This window comes from Natator depressus, chromosome 3 (assembly GCF_965152275.1).
Source record: "Natator depressus isolate rNatDep1 chromosome 3, rNatDep2.hap1, whole genome shotgun sequence".
Classification (NCBI taxonomy): Eukaryota; Metazoa; Chordata; order Testudines; family Cheloniidae; genus Natator; species Natator depressus.
Window position 1 is genome coordinate 132,251,860 of NC_134236.1, and position 21,659 is coordinate 132,273,518.

At 37.5% G+C, this 21,659-nt stretch overlaps 1 protein-coding gene across 6 annotated transcripts in view; it reads right to left on the reverse strand.

The window, feature by feature from the left end:
* Nucleotides 1-21,659, reverse strand: part of SIPA1L2 (signal induced proliferation associated 1 like 2) — a 236,318-nt gene that overhangs the window by 52,150 nt on the left and 162,509 nt on the right. For all 6 annotated transcript variants that reach the window (XM_074948841.1, XM_074948842.1, XM_074948846.1 and 3 more), the window contains one exon: nucleotides 2,973-3,230. In XM_074948841.1, the coding sequence (XP_074804942.1) occupies nucleotides 2,973-3,230 (258 nt within the window). The remainder of the gene's footprint in view (nucleotides 1-2,972; nucleotides 3,231-21,659) is intronic.

Consider the following 21,659-nt stretch of genomic DNA (forward strand, 5'->3'; position numbering starts at 1 on the left):
TATAAGTAGTCTCATTTGAACAAAGAGTTTAAGTTACTTGCATGAGTAAGCAAAGCAGGACTTTGCTCAGTTTTGAATATGGGAAACTCCCACAATGAAAAAAAGCACCTTCCCACCCAGAAACAATTACTAACATGTACTATGATATACCAGAAATGGTGAGGGCTTTGATTACACTATGGAATTCATAATATCAGTACCTTCATCCAACTGAGAACTAGGTCATCCTTCATATACATTATATGGGTAACATGAAGGCATTTTAAAGGGAATTTTATTATTATATTTTTAAAGAACATCATGTCTCGCATTAACAACTGTGTCTGACAAAAATTCTTGTATTTCCAGCTATTTGAAATATAATCTCCAAATTCTTCCTTTAATTGCTCTTTCACCTTGCTTCTCATTGCCAACTTTCAAGTCCACTATCTTGTGGATCCCAGCCCCATAGTCTTGGCTCCTCATCCTTTCCCTTCCCCCTTCCCATTTTCTTCATATATCCAGTTTCTAACTTGTGCCATTTCTTCCTTTTTAATCTCTAAAATTCACCCTTTTCTCATTGTCCCTAGTGCTATATAATCCGCATTTCTTAACCTTGTTATCTCCCATATTACTGTCTCATCTCACTGCCCTTCCTAGCCCCAACTCCTCTCCAATCTGTCTGAAATGCTGCTGCTAAAGTAATCACCTATTTCCTAGAAACTCTCTATTGGCTTCATAGTCTGACCTCAGTAAATCTGAGTTTCTCATCCTCACCGACAAGGTCCTATATAATACCATCCTCTCCTATTTTTCTCTACTACGTATTTAATTCCGTAGGCTAGTTCCAAACCTTTTCTTTTATTCATCTTTCCATCTCTCTGCTTCATGGATTTTACCATGCCGCTTCCCATGTCTGGAAGAGTCTTCACCCATTGGGCACCATCTCTCTTCTCTATATCCTTTTTTAAAACCTCACCTCCATAAGCAAATTGTTTTCCCTTGTTGTTGTCATTAATCTCCCCACCCTGCCTATCCTGACCTGCTAGCCAATGTTTTGTCTTTGTTAAACTAGTCCTATTTCTATTAAAAAGTAAGCTTTTCAGGGCAAGCAATGGCTCACTATATTTAAGGCCTCAGTCCTGCAAACATGTATGCATGTGCTTCACTTACTTATGAATGCACAAACATGTTTGCAGGATTGGGGCTTATATTTGTAATGTGCTGTGGGAATTAATAGCATTTTATTAATTGTTGAATAAATATTTAAGTACTGTTTTCTAATAGAGCTTCACAAATCCAAAAAATTAGATATTTAGTACAACTGCCCTTTTAACATTGGACTTTAACAAGGAACAAAAGAATGGGTCAGTAAAGTGATCTTAAGTCATCTAACATTAAGCGTGGTTAGTTAAAATGCATTTTTGAAACAAGATGTAAAATATGCAAAGCATTAACTCAGAACCTTCTTTCCTTAAGGACAAATTTTAAAATGTGCATTACTATTACTAATAGCCTAACTGTGATGTTTTAAACAAAATGTAAAAATACTATCAATTATTTCTCCTTCAGTACAGTAATAATTTATGCTTTTTGGGGCCAGAGAGCAGAAATTTTCAAAACCAATACATGACAAATTTTAGATTTTTATACAAAATTAGGAGATTTCAGTCATGAGATCTGTTTTGCCTGGAGGTTAGAGAAACTGCATGGTTAAAGGGGAAAGGGCATAAAGGAGGGACAATTCCAAATAAAAAAAGAAATTAATGGGGAAAGAATTATGTTAAAGAAACTAATTTGTTTACATTATTTGGTGAGAATTAATTAAAGAGTCAAATGCATTAACAGGCTTTTTTTGTTTTTTTTTGGTTTTTTTTTTAAGATTTGTACCCCTTTTCAAGGAGTAAAATGATTCATAATTACCTTTAAAATACCTCACCATAATGTAAGAGGTTTGATATTTTTACATCACAAGTTCTCTTTTTTTTAATAAAGAGAAAAAAAGCAAAGCATACGGAGTGGTAATGAATTATAGAATTCTTTGAAACTGTCCATAATACAATAAATGAACTTAAATCATTCATTTTGCAAGAGACAGGTTTGTTTTATTTATGCTTATCACTCATCTAAATAGGTTTCCATGACATCACTGATTGTGCCTCAGCTTAGAGCAAAAGTAGCCAGTCAGCTTCTGTTTCATTTGATTTGGGGTTGAAGGAGATGGTTGGTAGTCCTCATGGGGTGAAGTTATGAAATAGTGATAGTGAATCATTCATTTTTTGGTTTGATAAATCGAAAACATTTTTGGGGAGAGGTGCCAACCTGAAAAGTAGGTTTTCCTTGATAAAGTGAAAAAATGTGGTGTTTGACCAGAAACATTTTTTTTATTTTTGTTTTGTTTCATTTTCATAGAATATCAGGGTTGGAAGGGACTTCAGGAGTTCAATCAGTCCAGCCTCCTGCTCAAAGTTTTCAGCTGGTTTTTACACCTTTTTGTTTTCTAACATAAATCTAGCAAAATTTTGAAACAAAAGATTTCAAAATGAAAAGTCAAAATGTTTTGAAAATGTCAAACAAAACATTTTGCTTTATTTATTTATTTTACAGGAGGAGCACACAAAACTATTCACCAAATTCAACCTAATTTAAGTGGGATAGCTGAATTCATGGATAGCTTTGGTCTACAAGAAACTGCATTGTTTAGTGAATAAACTATTAGACCACAAAATTCTGCCCGTCTCTAATTATGAGTAGTACTACTGTACACTATCACTAAACCCAGACGTCATTTGTTTCAACTAGGATGAACTGTGGTTCATTCACTGGGTTCACTTTGGCACTTAAATCTCAAACTTAAATCCCTGTTAAAACCCAACAGAGTAATGAACGAATGATCGAAAAAGGCTTTAAAAATAACTTCATACCAAGGCCTAAAAAGGTTTACAAGTGAAGCATTTAGGAAAATGACAGGAATTAAATGGAGAGTATATTACCTTGCACCATCTGGCAGCTTTCTATCAAAGGAAGTGCTGCGAGGAATGGCTGTCTGAGCCTGCTGGAGAAGCTGCTGGCATTGCAGTCTGTCAGATGTTCCTAGGATTGGAGATGCACGAGAAAGAGGCTGCCCAGCAGGAGTCGGCACCCGATGCCAAGTAGTATTCCTTCTGAAAGGGGTTTTATACTCACATGGGGTGCCTTCGCTGTCGAGTTTATATTCCACCATGGGGATTCGGCATAGTTCTGAACAACCCCTGCAGGACACACAAAAATGCTGATAAATCTTATTGGAGGGGAAAAAAATACCAAAAATCTTTCTACCATAAAAGGTAGGGTATATTTTTTTTACAAATGCACAGACATCCCCATATAGCACTGTCTTTTGCACACTTCAACAAACAAACCACTTATCTGGGAAAAAAATAATGTAAACGGTACACTACTATGTGGAAACCAGCGTTTCAGATGTCTGTCTTTCGAAGTGAAAAAGCAGTATAAGATACTGAAAGTTTATCCGTGTCTTAAATTCTGCATTATACAAAATAATAAATAAAATCTAAAATCTGAGAACTATAAAGATTGCCCAGTTAAGCACTCAGAAGTCAGGAAATGTCAACATTAAGGTTGCAAGTGCAGTCTTAACTCTGTTCCCTTGTGTGTACGCATCACACTACAAGTCAAATGATATGATCACACATGATTTCTCAATTTATACAATATCATACAAGTTGAAAAATATTTAGTGTATAGTTTCTCCTTATAGTTTCTCCTCAACCTTATTTACTTTTATGTAGTATCTGGTATTATTGATTACTTCTCTGTGTATGCCGGGCAGGTAAACAAACCGGCCAGGCCCACCAGGGGCTTTCCCTGCACAAGCAGCGGAACAAGTTTGGGAACCATTGGTAAAGAGAAAGAGGGCACGTAGAGGGGTGGAAGAGGCTGAGACAAGGACAGGCTGAAAGGACAGCTGGAGCAAAAGGGTCTGTAATCACTTGAGTACGCTGAAATACATCCCAGGGTTTCTGAATTTCGGCATTTCTCAATTCTGTGCCAGCGATGTTCTGCGTCTGGCTGGAAGATTCAAATCCACCTCTGCTGTGCCGCCGTCCCCAATGTAAATAATAATAAATAACCCACAATCACTGCTAAGTACTTTTACAAATGGACCTTCCGAGCCTTCTCTGATGCAATCTCATTAATTAGCTCATCCCAGTCCACCCGCCTTGCTTCTAAGCTCTCTACAGAAATAACTAGCAGATCATTTAACCCTTTCCTGCTCTATGGACACTCTTAGCTAGGTCTTGAGTTTCAACCAGGTGAAATTACTTTCATTAGCAGCTATGGTTACAGGAAGATAGCAAAAACTATGCAGATCTATTTCTGTGTCAGGGAAACTCAACTATAGACCGTTTGTCTCTATAGCTAAGGAGATCAATGAGTGCTTTTTTTTTTTTTTTTTTTTTTTAAAACACTTTACACACACGTCATCCTTAAAGATTCACTTGCAAAAAGTGGCAAAGTACTCCATCTCATTCTCAGTACTCAGTTTAAATTCCCAGGGCTGGCTGGCTTGCTAAATTTTAAGCATGCCTCTTTAGGTCTTCGTTATTGAGAAACTTCAGTTTCTCGTCCATCAAAAAAGCAGCCCTTTTTATGGCTGCATCCTATTTACACATCCTATCATCAAACCGTGTTAATATTGTATCTAACTGGGGATTGAAAGCCTCACATTCAAGAACTTTTTTGGGACCTGTTGACCTTTCATCCTTTGTAAGTTTGCCTGGCGTTACTTTCCTCCTTCGAGCTGAATAAATATCCCTACTGTGTCAGCCTATGAAGCAGCAGAAGCAATGAACCCAAAACCCATAATTCTGATAAAGCATCTCGAAGACCACCAAGTAAACTGCCAGCTGTTTGAATGTCAAGATGTGGACTCTGCCATTTTTTTGCTCACAAAATTAATTTTTGGTCAGTATAGTAACAAAGGCCCCAAAGTTATGAGTTATTACTATTGAAGAATTGCCCAGACATCAAGCCTGTTTTAGAAAAAGATAGAACTGATGGAAATGAGAATAAAAACTTAAGGTCTAACAGTAAGATTTCTTCAGACTGTCTGAGCAAACTCAGAATAGCTGCAGCCTTTTACAAGAGTGTGCCACTGGTGCTGCTAAAGAGACTTCCCCTTTTCCCTTTCTGTGAACGAGTGAGTGAATGAATTAAAAATTAAATTAATATCAAACATTAAGATATTATATATTAACAGATACAGCAGTGAAAAACAGGGAACCTGATGGAATCTAATATTGTAATTAAGTTAAGTTATATCTATAACAGAGAAAGTTGACAATAAAGTGATCCAACTTTGGGCAAAATATTGTAAACTTTAACAGGGTTTACTCCTGTGAAAAGAGTGATGTGTGAGAGGAGAATGCCTATTAAATTGAAAAGTAAGATCTTCAAGATGGTAATTGGGCTGCACTTTTATATGGATCTAAGTGCTGGGCACTGACTGGGAAGAGACAAGAGCAGATCCTGAATACAGTTGAAATAAAAATGTTAAGATGAATGTTTGGAGCTACAAGGATGGACCATGTTTGGAATGAATGAATTAGCTTTTCTATATTTGGTACCTTTCCCTAAGGGAATCCATGCTTAACCGGTTTTGGCATGTGCAAAGAATATATAGGAAACAGAGTGTTAAATTTAGGAGTAGAGGGTAAGAGAAGGGTTGGAAGAGCTAAATCTGGATGGATGGATGGATGGATGTCATATAAAAGGATATGAATAACTGTGGAATTTCCAAGGAACTGCTTCAAGACAGACTGGAATGGAGGAGGACGACTCGAAGAGCTGACCTCATACAGGTGGGACCAAGGCTAGAAGAGGAAGATGACAAGGTTTACCTCATGGGCAATCCTATTAGGAAAAGAAAAGGCTTGCATTCATATTGATTTATTTTATTTTAGTGAAGTAGTAAGGCTAATATTTGCAATCAAGCATGCTTATGTTATTTAGTGATAAACAGGTGTGGTGAGAGAGGCAGTAAATAAAAGGAACTGAAATCAAAGCTTGTGTTTATATGAACAATTTATCAGAGTGAAATAATCAGAAATATATTTGATTAATAATGCACAGTGTCAGCTCAGCCATACATAATAAGGTCCCATTGTTTTTAAAACAAGGAGAACAGGAATGGAAGGATTTATACAGCTGTTCTGGTCTCAAAGAACAACAGTTCTAGAAGTGACTTTGCATTGTATAATGGACAGTTAAAACAAGTTTAAAGAGCATCAAAGAACATGGAAGGTCCTTGTACAAGTTATATTAACTTTAAACTGGAGATTTCAGCAATTAGTGTAATGTTGATGGAGAAATTGCAACTTGAACAAGCACAACTGCAAAGTTGGCCAAGAGATGCACCACAATGGGACCTATGGAAAGTGACTTGCAGAGGAAGTTGCTGACCAGAGCAAAACATATGGTTCCAAGATAGTGATATCAAAGCTATGGCCTAACTTGTCTTACACAAGCTGGTATGATGAGATGTGTTGCACACAGATATTGGAAAATTCCAGCCCCATTTGCAAGAACCTCCAATGTGATGTCTTGTTCCCTGATAGGATGGTGATAAAGGATGATTCATTTTGGTTGGATGTTTCAAATCTTTGGAAGAAGAACAAATCACCATCTGATTGGTCCACACTAGTACCTCCAAGAAAAGAAACCAACTTGGACCACCCAGCAGAAATAGGATAAAACAGGTCTGTCTCCTTCAGCACATTGCTTCCTGAAAGCCAAAGACACATGGAAGGAAGAAGACTGAGGTCCAGGATCAGACATCTGGAGTCCTCCTGGTGACAAAGTACCTATCTCAGACAGGTACCTTTAACTATCTCTCTATATTTTCCAGCAATTTGGGTTGCCTGCTAGTGCATTGGGGAAAAAAACTATAGTCATGTCTGTCCTTTGCTCCACCCGTGTTTGCACTGTCAACTCTTGGTGTGAACAACAACTGAGTTGAAAGCGGGCAGCTGAACAAACATCTGGTGATAAAGTAACATACTTTCTCTTGGGTGACAGGTCAAATCAGTCAATTGATCACTTCCTGAAACTGGGTACCTAATTAGTATGGTGGTGTATATGCTTGTGCATGTGATCTAAAGATTGTCACAGAGTTACTGTGTCCCTTTGTTTTGTAAAAGATTCCAATCAATTTTGTTGTAAAGCAGCTTTAAAATGCAACAAGTTACTGTTGTTAAACAAGTTTGTAGAATGTGTGTGTATGATAGTAATGATTTCATACTGCCCTTCAAGTTCTAGATGCATACAGACATAAAATGAGGCCATGTGTGCAAGCTTCTTGAACTGCACTCCGTCTGTATTGTCTGTCATAAACGTAGAAGTAATGTTAGATAGTTGGGAGTGTTAGATCCTGGGTCTAATGTAATTATTTAGGATATTAGTTAAAAGGGTTGTCTACTAAAGATCCATAGAGAAGGAGAACTTGGTGAATTAGCATGCAAGCAATTGACCAAATTATTTTATCTATCTTTGGATTGTTTTTCCTCTGTTGTATTAACAACAATGGAGTTAATAACCTTTTGACACAAGGAACCCCTATTCTGAGGGACTCAGTCAAAAATCTAAACAAAGTCACCTTCCCAAAATAGTGATTGAGTACAAGTTTTCTAATTATAGTACAATGCTATTGTAGTCTTCTTATATCCTATACTATTAGTGGCTGCTGTTAAAGATGCTTAATATACTCTAGAAACTAATTTCAGCTTTCAAGTCCTTTACATTTAACAAAGCAATCAAAATTCAATGATCTGTAAGAGAGGTGGTATGGGTAATCAGTTAAGCAACTGCTTAAGTAAGGTTTGTTTTATACCCTATCTTTCTTACATAAGTAGTATACCACATCTCAAACAAAACAAAACTGAAAACTCTGAAATTTGTTTGCAAGCTATCAATTTCTGACTTAAGCTCTGGGGTATGATTGTGTGAAACCTGGAATTTGTCTAACATATCAAGAATATCTTCAATCTGATTTTGTAGTGGATGTATGGCCTCTACCCTTACTAGAGTGACCAGATGTCCCAATTTTACAGGGACAGTCCCAAAATTTGGGGCTTTGTCTTATATAGGTGCCTATTGCCCCCTACACCTGTCCCAATTTTTCACCCTTCCTATCTGGTCACCCTAACCTTTACTGACCATCTTGTCATGCTTTGGCATTTTAATATAATGCGAATATGCTTTTTCAACACATCCCAATAAGTAGAAGAAGGGGAAAACAGGATATGCAAATATTTTGAACAATTCAAAAAACAGAAGAATTTAGGGAACCATTGCAGCAGCTTCTACAAGATTCAGTGAGTGAGCAGTACATGGGTTGAGAGATGTATATTGATTTTCCTGATTAATTTGATTTTGAACATGTTCGTATGCTGCAGCCACATTACCTCCATTGTCATAGCTTTGTCCACGGCAATCAGCCATATCTGAACCATCTTTTTTTCAGCTTCTCTAAAATAATCTCCTTAATACACTACCCAGTTTTTGTGTGGCTAGCAATGAAATCTACACAATTCTCAACAAACTTCTCTCAATTTTTCAGAACCTTGTGACACCTTAACACTAGAAACATTTGTTCTATTCAGGAGTACAGTCAAACACAACAGATAACTATTTAGCTTTCCTAATCTTCTCAAAAACCTGTCATACTTTTCTTGTGATCCTATTGATAAATTCATTTTGATAATATGTCACATCTGCGTTACTGGCCTTAATGGTTTCCACATGATCTCTCAACACACTATCATTTCTGCAAGCAATTCAAATAAACCCAGAAACCTCCCATTACGAGGACTGTCTAATTTCTCATCTGAACCTGTCAAAACTAAATCTCTCACCTAAGTTCAGCAAAATATCCAACGAATGAGGCAAAATATTGCTCTTTATGTCTTTCTGCACCTGACAGAAAGTTTGCATACCTTTGTCAATTGTGTGGCCCTTTTCCAACCATTCTACAAGTTCCATCCAGCATGTGACTGCCTCTATGTTCCTTCAAACATACGTATAAGCATACTCTCTCACTAAGGTGGAAAATGTTCGTGAAACCAGTTTTACAGTTCACAAAGGAAGATGAGGAATTTGACTGGAAAAAGCAAACAAGTGAAACAGAACCAGGAGGCAAGAGTGAAACCGTACATCAGCCAAAAATGCTGGCTTTACACCTTATTAGGTGTTCTGACAAAGAACCAAAACTTTAATTCTTGCTTTCCTCTGCATTTGCTAGGTAAAAAGTCTTTCTAAATTAATTACAGGGCTGTTTTCTACCAAAAAAAACCAGCAAACAAAAATTTCTCATTTGTGGCCAAGTAGTCAGCTCTACCTGATGAGCCAAAATTCTGTCCCATGCTTTCAATAATGAAACTGCTTTCAGAGTCTATGTCCATAATAGTTGCACTAGCAACCACTAGGCAACTTTCTGTCCTGAATCAGAGCCTTGGGGACCCACAAGTCTGACACACCCAAATCAACCTCCTCACTAGCTAAGGAAGGCTCAGAAGTGAGAGTAGAAGAACCCTTCAGGAACATGGTCAAATCTAATACATTTAAAATAAATGCATAGACTGGTTGCACTTTTCTGATCTTTTTCATGGACATGCTGCAGCTAACACTTCTGAGCACCACTCTTGTGCATGTAGGTTTTCATGGTAGACATAATGGTTAACTGTAAGAATTCATCTTCCAAGCTCTTCATGAACGTAAAGTTAAAAACAAAAACAAAAAACAAAACAATGGAGCCCTTTATAGGCCCTTGACAGGCTGTTTGAAACCCGCCCACCCCTTTTAATGTAATTTTTGGGACGTAATTATCTACACAGATTGTCATTATTGGATTAGGAACTTCGGTTATGTGAACGGTTATCTAAACTACCCCTGATTTGATTCCCAATACCCTGCATTCCTCCCTTATCCTCTCTCCCATGCATCCTGAGTGTGAGAAGCTTTTGCTTTAAGCTGATAACATCACTTACAAATTCAGGCTTTTCCAGATATTGATCTTACCACTTAGTTTGGTAACTTGAACAAGGTCTTTCTAGAATATGTATAATGTCATTCTCCACATCCTTAAATCCAAAAAAGTATTTTAAATGTTTAACCACATTTTCATAGATTTTAAGTCCAGAAGGACAATTACGATTATCTAGTTTATCACATATCTAAAAGCATGTTATATCACCAAATTACTCCTTTCTCGGTTAAGATTAATACCTTCAAGTTTTGTAGCTACTTGCCTCAACTGGAGTATATGTCTCTTTAGCTACCCAATGACTATGTGATTCCAGACATTGTTCCTGTAAACAGAGGTTTGTAAACAACCCTATTTCAAATCACTATCTAATCAAGCAACTTTTATAAGTTGAATAAGTACACATTGGACTTCACATACAAAACAATAAGAAGCAATGAAGTTATCCAACCCTGTCCCAGTCACTTAAAAACAGGTAAATACATAGCTTGTATCAAAGTATTTTTGATCATCCTCCTCCTTGAAATCACAGAAAGAAAAATATGCTGTTTGGTGTTTTTTGAGTATTAGATCAGAGCAGTCAGGCATTAAGATTGAATGGCATACTGTATTACTTCACAACAACCATACAGAGGATAAGTACTGCAGTTCACAGAAAGAGAAGGTCATCACTGCATTTACTCCATGTACTGGGGACATCTGAAATAAACTACTAGTAGGTTTCCAGCCAAATACTGACACTGCTATTTTGGATCTAGAGAATTATCCTGGCTAACTGCTGAAATTGTATTTAATTTACTGTTCAACATTTAGCTGGGTTGCTAATGAGCCTTTGTTTGCTACACTTTATTTCATTGTTTGACAGGTATATGTGGGCATTTGTATTTAACAAAAGCATTTGCACCTACTTTTTAAATGCAAAGACCAAAGCTAAGCCTTATGCTCCTATGAAGATATTTAAATGATGTAAAATAGAAAAAGGGAATTGCTGGAGAGTTTTCCCCAATATCATCCAACATATTGTTTTGACAAATAGACTAAGAAAAGATCCCTGATTCAAAAAGTTAGATAGCAAATATGACCAGAAGGGAAAATACAGATGACAGAGTCAGTTTCTAGATCGGCACATCAGAAGCCAGAACATTTCTTCCCCTTCATAATGGCATGTAGGTTAGTACTCAGGCCTCTGAGCTAAATAGATGGACTCAAATATTTAAGGATCCTCTGTTTAGAAACCATGTGTTAACCTATAGCAATGCTAAGTTTATGCTGGTAAATTACTATAAAAGTACCACCTACATGCCTAAGTGGGACAGCTAACACTAGAGTGACCTGACAGTGCTGATTACTGCAGTTTAGCACATAAAAAGCAGCAGCTGTGGTCATCTGCAATGTTAAAATATTATTGCAAACAACATTTTAGTTTAATACACTTATGAAGCAGTCTGCAACAATACATTATCAGCTTTAAAAACCATGAAGCTCTGAAACCTTTCAATAGTTATTCGAGCTCCTACATGAAGGGCTTCTAGGATGCAACCTGAAGGAGCTACATTAGGCTAACATGATACTTAAAAGTTAAATGTAAAGCTCTTGAGAAAACTTTAGAAGCTTTTATATATTATGATTAAGAGTCTGCTGTCTTGATAACTGCATGAAAGCCTTGTCTTTTTCAATTACATTCCACCATCATAAGACGACTGTTACTCAGCATGGCTGTTGTACTTTGGGTCACAATTAAATTGGGCTCTACAACTAAATCTTATGAAAATACAAGTGTTTTATTGTACTCAAAATGCTCAATTTCCAGCTCCTTAAATTCTCAGAACCAAATGGATATGCTAGCGATCTCAGCTGATCTACAGTTTGACTCTTGCCTCCTTGTTCTGCTTCATTTGTTTATATTTCCAGCCAAATTCCTCATCTTCTTTATGAACTGTAAAACTGGGTTCATGAACTTTTTCCACCTTAGCAAGTGAGTATGCCCACAAGAATATTTGAAGGAACATGTGGGAGGCAACCATGCACTTGATGGAACTTGCAGAATGGTGAAAGGAAGCATTATTTCAATTTTACAGGTGGGAAAATAAAGAATGGAGACACTAATGGACATTCTCAAGGTTAAACAGGAAGATCATGGCAGAACTGGGACTGCACATGTATCCTCCAAATTCCTGTCAAGTGCCTTCACCACATGACTATCCTCTTGATTCACAGAAACTGTTGTATTTTGGTCAGACAGCCAAACAAATTGCAATAAATAACTAGCAGGCATAGACATGTTCAAAAATAGCTTCCAGGTTTGATCTGATTTCAAGAAGGGCCACAGGAAACATGCAAACATCTTCCTCAGAGGGCATAGTTCAAAGCCCATTGAAGTAAATGCAAATACTCCCGCTAACTTTGGATCAAGCCTAGAGATTCTACCTAGACAATATTGGCCAAACAATGAAGGTCAATCCATGTCACTATAACTTAGTCCCCACAGCCCTCCAGAAACCTACTAACATTAACTGCATACTGCCAAAAATCAACAAACTGATGAAAATATTAGTTAAAATAATGTATAGCATCATAAATACATAATGATGTTGCTAGGATGATCACCTTGGATGATGAAGCTGCCACCAGCCCTACCAGTTCTGTCAGTAGAAGTGGTGAAGCACTCATGGTGAGAGATGTGAAGAGTTGAAGTTGACAATGTGCTCTTACAAAGTAAGATCTTCATTCATTTTTAGGCTAAGAGGAAAGCTTTGGGCTGCTGAGCCCACAAGCAAGTGGAAGTTTCTTAAATGCCATTGGAGATGCAACGCTGTATGTGAGAGACATGAAAAACAGGGACAGAGTACATGCACTAGCTAGAGCGGATGACCAGGACGTAAAAAAAATAAACTACAACCTGATTGGCACACCTGTGTGATCAGTGAGGCAGTATCAAACCTGTAGTTTGCACTAATGAGAACAGGACCACAGAACCAGAACAAGACACATTTCCAAGTCCCGAAGAATACAAAGACAACCACACACAAAAGATGACATGACACCACATTTATGGGGAAGGCAAATGATCAGAAGGAAAGGAAAATCCTTGGAAGGGGGGTGGGGGGAGGAGGGAAGGAATGAAAAGTTATACCACAGCTGTAAACCTATGAAAAGGGAATGATATAATGAAGTTAACAATAACGAGAGGGAGAAGGAAAGTCGGGGAGTGATATCAGGAAGAAAAGACATCTAGTGCTGGAAGTTTAAAATGATGGTGGAACATGCAAATGATGTCAAAGACATCTGGAGATGCAAGATTTGGAGGAGGAAGACAGGTCAGAGATTTAGGAATCATTCATATAGAACTAGTGGTTGAAGCCATTTTTCACAAATAATTCAATATCAATCAAGTCTGAAATGCAAAGTCAGCTACAAAATCTGCTCTCATATGAACACGAAATTCCAACATTATTAATTACATTTTATTTCTGCTGACATATCAGATCAATTAAACTGCTTTGTACAAGAGTTCTAGTGGAGGGCACAGTTTGAGATCATCATCAGACTTACCAAAAGGAAATGCTTAGAAAATATAGACAAGATTGATAGATCAATTACATACAAGTTTTTGGCTATTTTCTCTGCTCAATAATAAATGTACATATGTGCTTATGCAGCTTGTAATTACTGTGCTGGATAGAAACCAGAGGAAAAATGAGGACACATTCAACTTTAGGGTTAAATGGAAACATAACTAAGTTCCATACCATTGATAGAGCAAAGAAACACAAATTTTCCTGCTGTCTCCTGAGAATAACCCTGAAATTCTGGGAGCAATACATTTTGAAAAAATGCCTGCTACATAGAGGCATTAAGAATGCAATTATTAGAAAATATCAAACAAAGAAAAACAACCCACAATAGAGCTTTCTGAGTCCTAAGCATTCATTTTAATGTAAAAATATAAGGTTTGGCGTTTTGACAAACAGCAGGGCTACTGCCTGAAGAGTGGTCATTTTTTTACTTCCCAAGTTTATCATCTTCAACTGATGAATAATCCTCCTTTTGGGTAACAAGTAAGCTGACCTTGGTTTCACTCTGACTCCACAACAACAAAGCCAAATTCTGATTGATATGAACTAAAAATATATCTTTCAGGGTCAGAAATGGCGGATTCCTAGAATCTGAGCGAGATTAGTGGAGGGAAGGAAAAAAGGAGGGAACACTGGAGCAGGCAGGCACATCCACAGATTTCTCCTCCTTCTCTCCTCTTATCTGGTACTGGGGGCAGCTACATCTTTTGTGTGGTAGAGCTTAGTGCCAGAGAGATTCCTTTGGAATATCATCTCACTTTCTTCAGAGTTGAAGACCTTGTCTCTTTCTTCAGAGTTAAAGACCTGGCACTCTCCCACAGTGCCCCAAACAGACCCAGCAAGGCTCTTAGTACATGCCTCCTGTTTCAACCAACAGACAAGCTGGGGAAGAGACACAGGCAGCCATAACACATTCTATAATGGCTTCCCATATTCCAGCTTGCAGCACAGTAGGCATGCAGTGGTTCCTCCTTTATGTGGGACCATACGCACATAGAGGGTCAGTGAACACAGTGTGCCCACTTTCCTTGAGGTTATGCCCTGAGATTGACTCACACTCCAAAGTCATGGAAAACTATATGAACATACACAGATGTTCGTGCTTATGTAGCAAGTTGATAGTCATCTTAGATAGACTGATCTGCTGATTTGTCACCCACTGAGAAATGGATCATATCTTCAACAGGATGTACTTCTGGCCCTGCACTTTGAAATTTTGCTTGCAGAACTTCACCCATTTTCTGCTTATATAGGGTCAAATGACAGATCAACTTTGGCCCTAATTTGGAAGGGTAGGAAATTCTCTCAAGCTTGAATAAAGTGTGGAATTTAAGTGGAGAGGAAAGATGTGTGTGCATCGGGTTGGTCAACAGAAAACAGTCTTCTGTTTCTTCGCCACTGATGGATGGAGCTACTGAAACAGCAGAAGAAAGAGGAAAGCACTAGGGAATATTTAAAGACCATAATAATGGTGTGAGAAAGTGCAAAACAGAAGTGTCTTGAAGTGGAAGAAGATGATTCATAAACATATAGTATACAGAACATATCTTGTCAAGTTACTTTATATCTAGGAAGTCTGAGACAGAATTTAATATAACATTAGCCATAAAAAAAAATCCATGAAAACAGCAAGCTTCTGTTATATAAAAAGATACATACTGTCATAAAATCCATTGGGTTACGGTAAGTGTATTCAGACAAGGATTCAGAAGGAAAAAAGCCTTTCCCCTCACCCTGAAGTCCGAATTATCTTGAGATGTTGTTTAAGATATGATTAGTATTTAGGATATGATTGATAGGTGAGGCTTAGGACAATGTCAAAGTCAATATGAAAGCAGGCTTCTTTTGGAAGGAAAGGACACATCAAATTTAACACACAAAGGTTCTTTTAGGGATTTTCAATGATGGTGCATGTAGTTACATTCAAAGCCTACACCTCTAGCCAAAGTAATGGCTCAAACAGAATGTTAATTTTCAAGAGAAAACAAATCAATAGAAGCAATCTTTTCTAAAGGATTTTTATAAACCATTTAAAGAATATAGAAAAATCATTATAGCTGCTAATAAACTTTCAGAAATAGAGCAGAAACATTTTGTGCAAAGTGAATTCTGAGCTGATTGCTACTTGGCTTTGCAAAGTAAAAAAGTCCAAAGTAAAACACTTTTCTCCTGACCCTGGATACTTTCATCACCAAAACAGATAATTTCATACTGCTATAAAAAACTACCAAGAAATAAACAAGCCACGGACAAAGCAAAAACCAGAAGTTCACTTATCTTTATATAATGTAGATTCTCTCCACTAAATTCCCATGAAGCACTTTGAAAATTTATCACACAAGATTTCTTCTACTGATGCAAGCAAGAGTAACTGCATTTGCATTACTAGAAGCTACAGATATAAACGCTCCTGCATGATAATGGGACAGTCAACCATTTAGTCACAAACTTTCAGAATACAAAGAAACAAAAAGCAAATGATCAAACCTCTTTCTTTTCTTCCCCCTCTATAAAATGTCTATTAACCATACTAAACCAAGATAGTGAAGTTGAACGCAGACTGATTTTTAATACAGAGTAACACTGAGGACATCATCATGTCGACCCACGGAAAAGAAGCCCTTGAGGAATTCTACCATGATTTCAACAATTTCCATCCCACCATCAACCTCAGCCTGGACCAGTCCACACAAGAGATCCACTTCCTGGACACTACAGTGCTAATAAGTGATGGTCACATAAACACCACCCTATACGGAAACCTACTGACCGCTCTGCTTACCTACATGCCTCCAGCTTTCATCAAGACCACATCACATGATCCATTGTCTACAGCCAAGCTCTACGATACAACCGCATTTGCTCCAACCCTTCAGACAGAGACAAACCCCTACAAGATCTCTATCAAGCTTTCTTACAACAACTACAATAACCACCTGCTGAAGTGAAAAAACAGATTGACAGAGCCAGAAGAGTACCCAGAAGTCACCTACTACAGAACAGGCCCAACAAAGAAAACAACAGAACGCCACTAGCCATCACCTTCAGCCCCCAACTAAAACCTCTCCAACACATCATTAAGGATCTACAACCTATCCTGAAGGACGATCCCTCACTCTCACAGATCTTGGGAGACAAGCCAGTCCTTGCTTACAGACAGCCCCCCAACCTGAAGCAAATACTCACCAGCAACCACACACCACACAACAAAAACACTAACCCATGAACCTATCCTTGCAACAAAGTCTGTTGCCAACTGTGTCCACATATCTATTCAGGGGACACCATCATAGGGCCTAATCATATCAGCCACACTATCAGAGGCTCGTTCACCTGCACATCTACCAATGTGATATGTGCCAGCAATGCCCCTCTGCCATGTACATTGGTCAAACCGGACAGTCTCTACGTAAAAGAATAAATGGACACAAATCAGACTTCAAGAATTATAACATTCAAAAACCAGTCGGAGAACACTTCAATCTCTTTGGTCACTCGATTACAGACCTAAAAGTGGCAATTCTTCAACAAAAAACTTAAAAAACAGACTCCAATGAGAGACTGCTGAATTGGAATTAATTTGCAAATTGGATACAATTAACTTAGGCTTGAATAAAGACTGGGAGTAGATGTGTCATTACACAAAGTAAAACTATTTCCCCATGTTTATTCCTCTCCCTTCCCCCACCCCCCCACTGTTCCGCACACGTTCTTGTCAACTGCTGGAAATGGCCCACCTTGATCATCACTACAAAAGGTTTCCCCCGCCCCGCTCTCCTGCTGGTAATAGTTCACCTTACCAGATCCATCTTGTTACAGTTTGTATGGTAACACCCATTGTCTCATGTTCTCTCTGTATATAAAATCTCCCCACTGTATTTTCCACTACATGCATCCGATGAAGTGAGTTGTAGCTCACAAAAGCTTGTGCTCAAATAAATTTGTTAGTCTCGAAGATGCCACAAGTACTCCTTTTGTTTTCGCGGATACAGACTAACACGGCTGCTACTCTGAATACAAAGTAAGACACTGTCATTTATAGGCTTCGTTATATGGGTAGTAATATAATGGAATAAACCACACACACACACACACACACACACACACACACACACTCTCAATCTTCACCATTATTATTGCTTCAATAAAAAGGATGAAACAAGAGTGTTTCATTTAAGAATCAACTTCAGAAGCAATTAAATGACTGCTAGGGATGTGGTTCATTAAACAAACTGGGTCTCTAATGCATTACTACATACTGTACCTTCAGCAATTCACCCACTATTTGCAGCTGCAAGAAGTTTCAGTACGGGTCATTTGCTTTTAGTAATCATTTCACCCTGTAAGCATATTGTATTTATCTACTGGAAAAAAATAGTTCCTTTGAAATGAAGGCTCATTTCCAAGGGAAGTAATTTGTGTTGTTTTTTTTAAGTATGGTTGTTAAAACAAGTAAAATACTGGTATTACAAGATAACATGCACATGACACTCTTTCAAAATGTAACAATGGACACTTCAAATTGAGCAAAATTCCAAGTTGCAACATACAGAACAAAAACTATTAAGTTCTCACTCAAATTACATAATTTTCCCTTCCAGAATTTAGACATACCAAGAAGTTTGTTAATTACATGATAGTTACAAGAGAAAGAAAAACAAGTCCAAATTAAAAACATATATTTCTTCCTCTGGTTTACAAAAACAGATAAAGCTTTTGGGGAAAAAAATGCAGAAAGTTGAGTTAGATACAATAGTATAAGCTATTTCTTTCACTGTAATACATAACTTTGTAAAATGAAATTCCTGTTTAGTATGTCGGTATTCTCCATGATACTCTTTGCATACTCATTTCAATGCAGAAATATCCAAAAAAAAAAAAAAAGGCTTCAAGATAAGGCAGCTTTAAACTTTTGCAAATTGCAATTATGAATGGTGCGGAGAAAGTGAAAGTGTTATTTACCTTTTCACATAGCACAAGAACCAGGGCTCACCCAATTAAATTAATAGACAGCAGGTTAAAAACAAACATAAGGAGTACTTCTTCACACAGTGCACAGCCAGCCTGCGGAACACGTTGCAGGACATGTTGTAAAGGCACGAAGTATACCTGGGTTCAAGAAAGAATAATCTAAAGTTCATGGATAATAGGTCCATCAATGGCTATTAGCCAAGATGGTCAGGGAGGCAACCTCATGCTCTGGGTGTTCCTAAACCTTTATGTTCATTCCCTCCGAAGCATCTAGCATCAGCCACTAACGGAAGACAGGATACTTGGGTAGAGGGACCATTGGTCTGAACTAGTATGGCCATCATTATTTTCTTATATTTCCTTAGGGTTAATTCCTTCTGTTGCCTCTGAAAAAAAAACTAGTACTCTCAACTTACAAGTTTCAGATATTTTCAAGCATTTCAGTCTTGTAGCATTGGCCATAATTAAAACTCCATTTAAAGCCTTGGAACTTTCAAGCTCAATTTGCATAAACAAAACTATCAGTTAAGGTTTCAGAGTTTCAAATTTTTCTGCTTTAACCTTCAGTGCAGTCAGTCAAGCACAATGGCCATCAGTATGAGATTACAAATTGTTAATAGCCTAAAGGACTTATCTTAAAGAAATAATTCGCCCTGATCTTAAACCCCAGGATCTCAGACAGACAGACATCAGGACTTAAAAAAAAAATTTACACAATTCTTAATTTAACTGGCAGAGAGCTTTAGAAAAATTCTTAAAGGAAAAAGAGTAAGTGTCTCATCAGGGTTTGATGATAACCCCAAGAAAGTTCAGGAATAGCCACAAAACTCTAAAACAAGAAATATTTCAAAATTGGCGGCAGCTGATTACAGCAGCAGCTTTAAATCCCCGAAGTCATTCCAGGCTGTTAACTTGCTCACAGACCAGTCACTGGAAACTACTGCTGCTGAAACCGTTCTGGCACAGTGGCTGCTCTTATGTTTCTATTCCTGGTCCATCTGAATGCTGTTTATTTGTTTTGAATTTGTTTGTTCTCAGATTTTAAGCCACCTTTCCATAGTAGTTATGCAAGTTCATAGTTTAAAAGGGAGTTAGAACTAGAAAGAAGAACTCACTGATTTGGCTTGGCTGACCAAAGCATGTGCTATCTCTGAGCACTATTGTGATAATGTCAAGGAATGCAAGATAGAATTCAGTTCATTATTTTACTGTGACAACGTGTGCATAGTTCTAAGTATTGCTATGACAACACTGGGCACTCTGACAACAACAGAGCAGCAAGGCACAAAATCTTCTTAAACATAGAGTCCTACTGAAGCAAACTTGAAATATGAACATTTATACAAAAATGAATGCATTGTCTAGCGTGTTCTTACACTCTACTGGAACTGAAGGTATTTATGTTTTAAAAAGGAGTTTCTCCTCTGTGGTTGAGCATCAGTGTGTTGCCATGCAAATATTTGTGATATTCCAATTTGCACATTATGACTTAATTGCTGAAGAAAACAAGGTGGTAAGTGTTCTGTCAATTGCAGTCTGAAACAAGTTTATTACTTTTGCTAATTAGCAAACTTAGGCTCTGATCCTGCGATTGATTTTGCAGGCAGACTTCTGCTCTCAAGTGGAGCAGAAGTGCAGGGAGTCAACATGCAATGTTCTACTGGCAGGAATAAATAAAGTGATGGAAAACATCTATTATGTGAATGTGTTCACAGTTTGAGTCTGATATATTGCATTTAATAATACCCCCCCTCCTCACCCATACAACCACCCTCACCCATACAACCACCATCTTTAAATGTGAGCAAGATTCCAAGTCCTCTCTCTTTGTGCTGGAAAGAATTATGCTGCAAATGATCTTATATTAAAAATAAAAACTCATAGTTAACAATGATTCAGTGTTAATATTCTAGATGTGTTCATACTTACAAGGTGTAATTAAAAACTTACAATGGTGGGGGATTGAAGACTACATCGCAGGTAAGCTATCATCCCTATTTAAAATCAAACTAAAACAGTTAAGGTCTGGGACTGGACTGTTTTGGAAATACCCTTCCACACTTTAAACTCTCATTTTCATTTGAAGAGTCTAATTCCCAAACCAGTACACAGCAGTCATATCCAATGTGTGTAAACTCACTCCAGAACCTGATCCCAGCAAGAGGCGAGTGCTAATAAGCACCCCTCCTCCTCAAAGAGGAAGTCCTTACTGCTCTTTATTCCTAAAACTCAGCAGTCAACAGCTTTAAGTGAAAACTGCTTCCCTTTCAAGCCAGGGAACAATCAGCTGATTTTCTCAGTAAAATGCTAGGTGGTTGTTCTATGAAACAAATGCAGTTTTCTTAGCAAAGATAGACATATATTCTCATTCAGAGCCAAAATTTTTATTTGTACTTTGATTCTAGCAGAAATGGAGCAGTTAATGAATATCAATGTCTTATTGATAGCTAATCTGAGATAAATTTAAGTTACATCTAATGGTAGAATTCAAAACCTCTGATTTTCTTTGTATTTAATTACACATTCATAAAATGTCATTTAAACTTCAGTGCTTTCATAAGAAATGAGACTAAAATACAAGAAGATAAAAATAGGGCAGTCACAAGTCCAAAGTAAACTCATGTCTTCTGCAGTAAAATTATTAGAATTTGATTTTTTAAAAGTGCTGATTGTAGTTCTTCATGATCACCCCCATACATACACAGAAACTTCACAAAATAAAGTATCATGCATTGGAAGAAAATTTTCCCTCCTTCTGGTAGCTTTTTTATTATTAAATATGAGCTGGAAAATAAAATTCTCTTTAGTGAACAAAATCTCATGACACAATAGTAGTTTAAATGAAATAATGCAAAAAATATGTACCACTTAATTGCCTCTCTCTGCTTCTCCACCATCCTCCCTCTAGACATGCAAAACCTGAATGAAGCAAATGTTTGATTATGCCCCGCAACGGAAAGAAACTCCTCTTGACGGGAAATGTATTTTGAGTGCCCCTTGCTGATTTATGTAAGCTACTGCTGCCACAATGCTGGTTCTGAGAAAGACTTGACAATAACAGAATTATCTCCCATGGTGCGGGGGCGTACCTC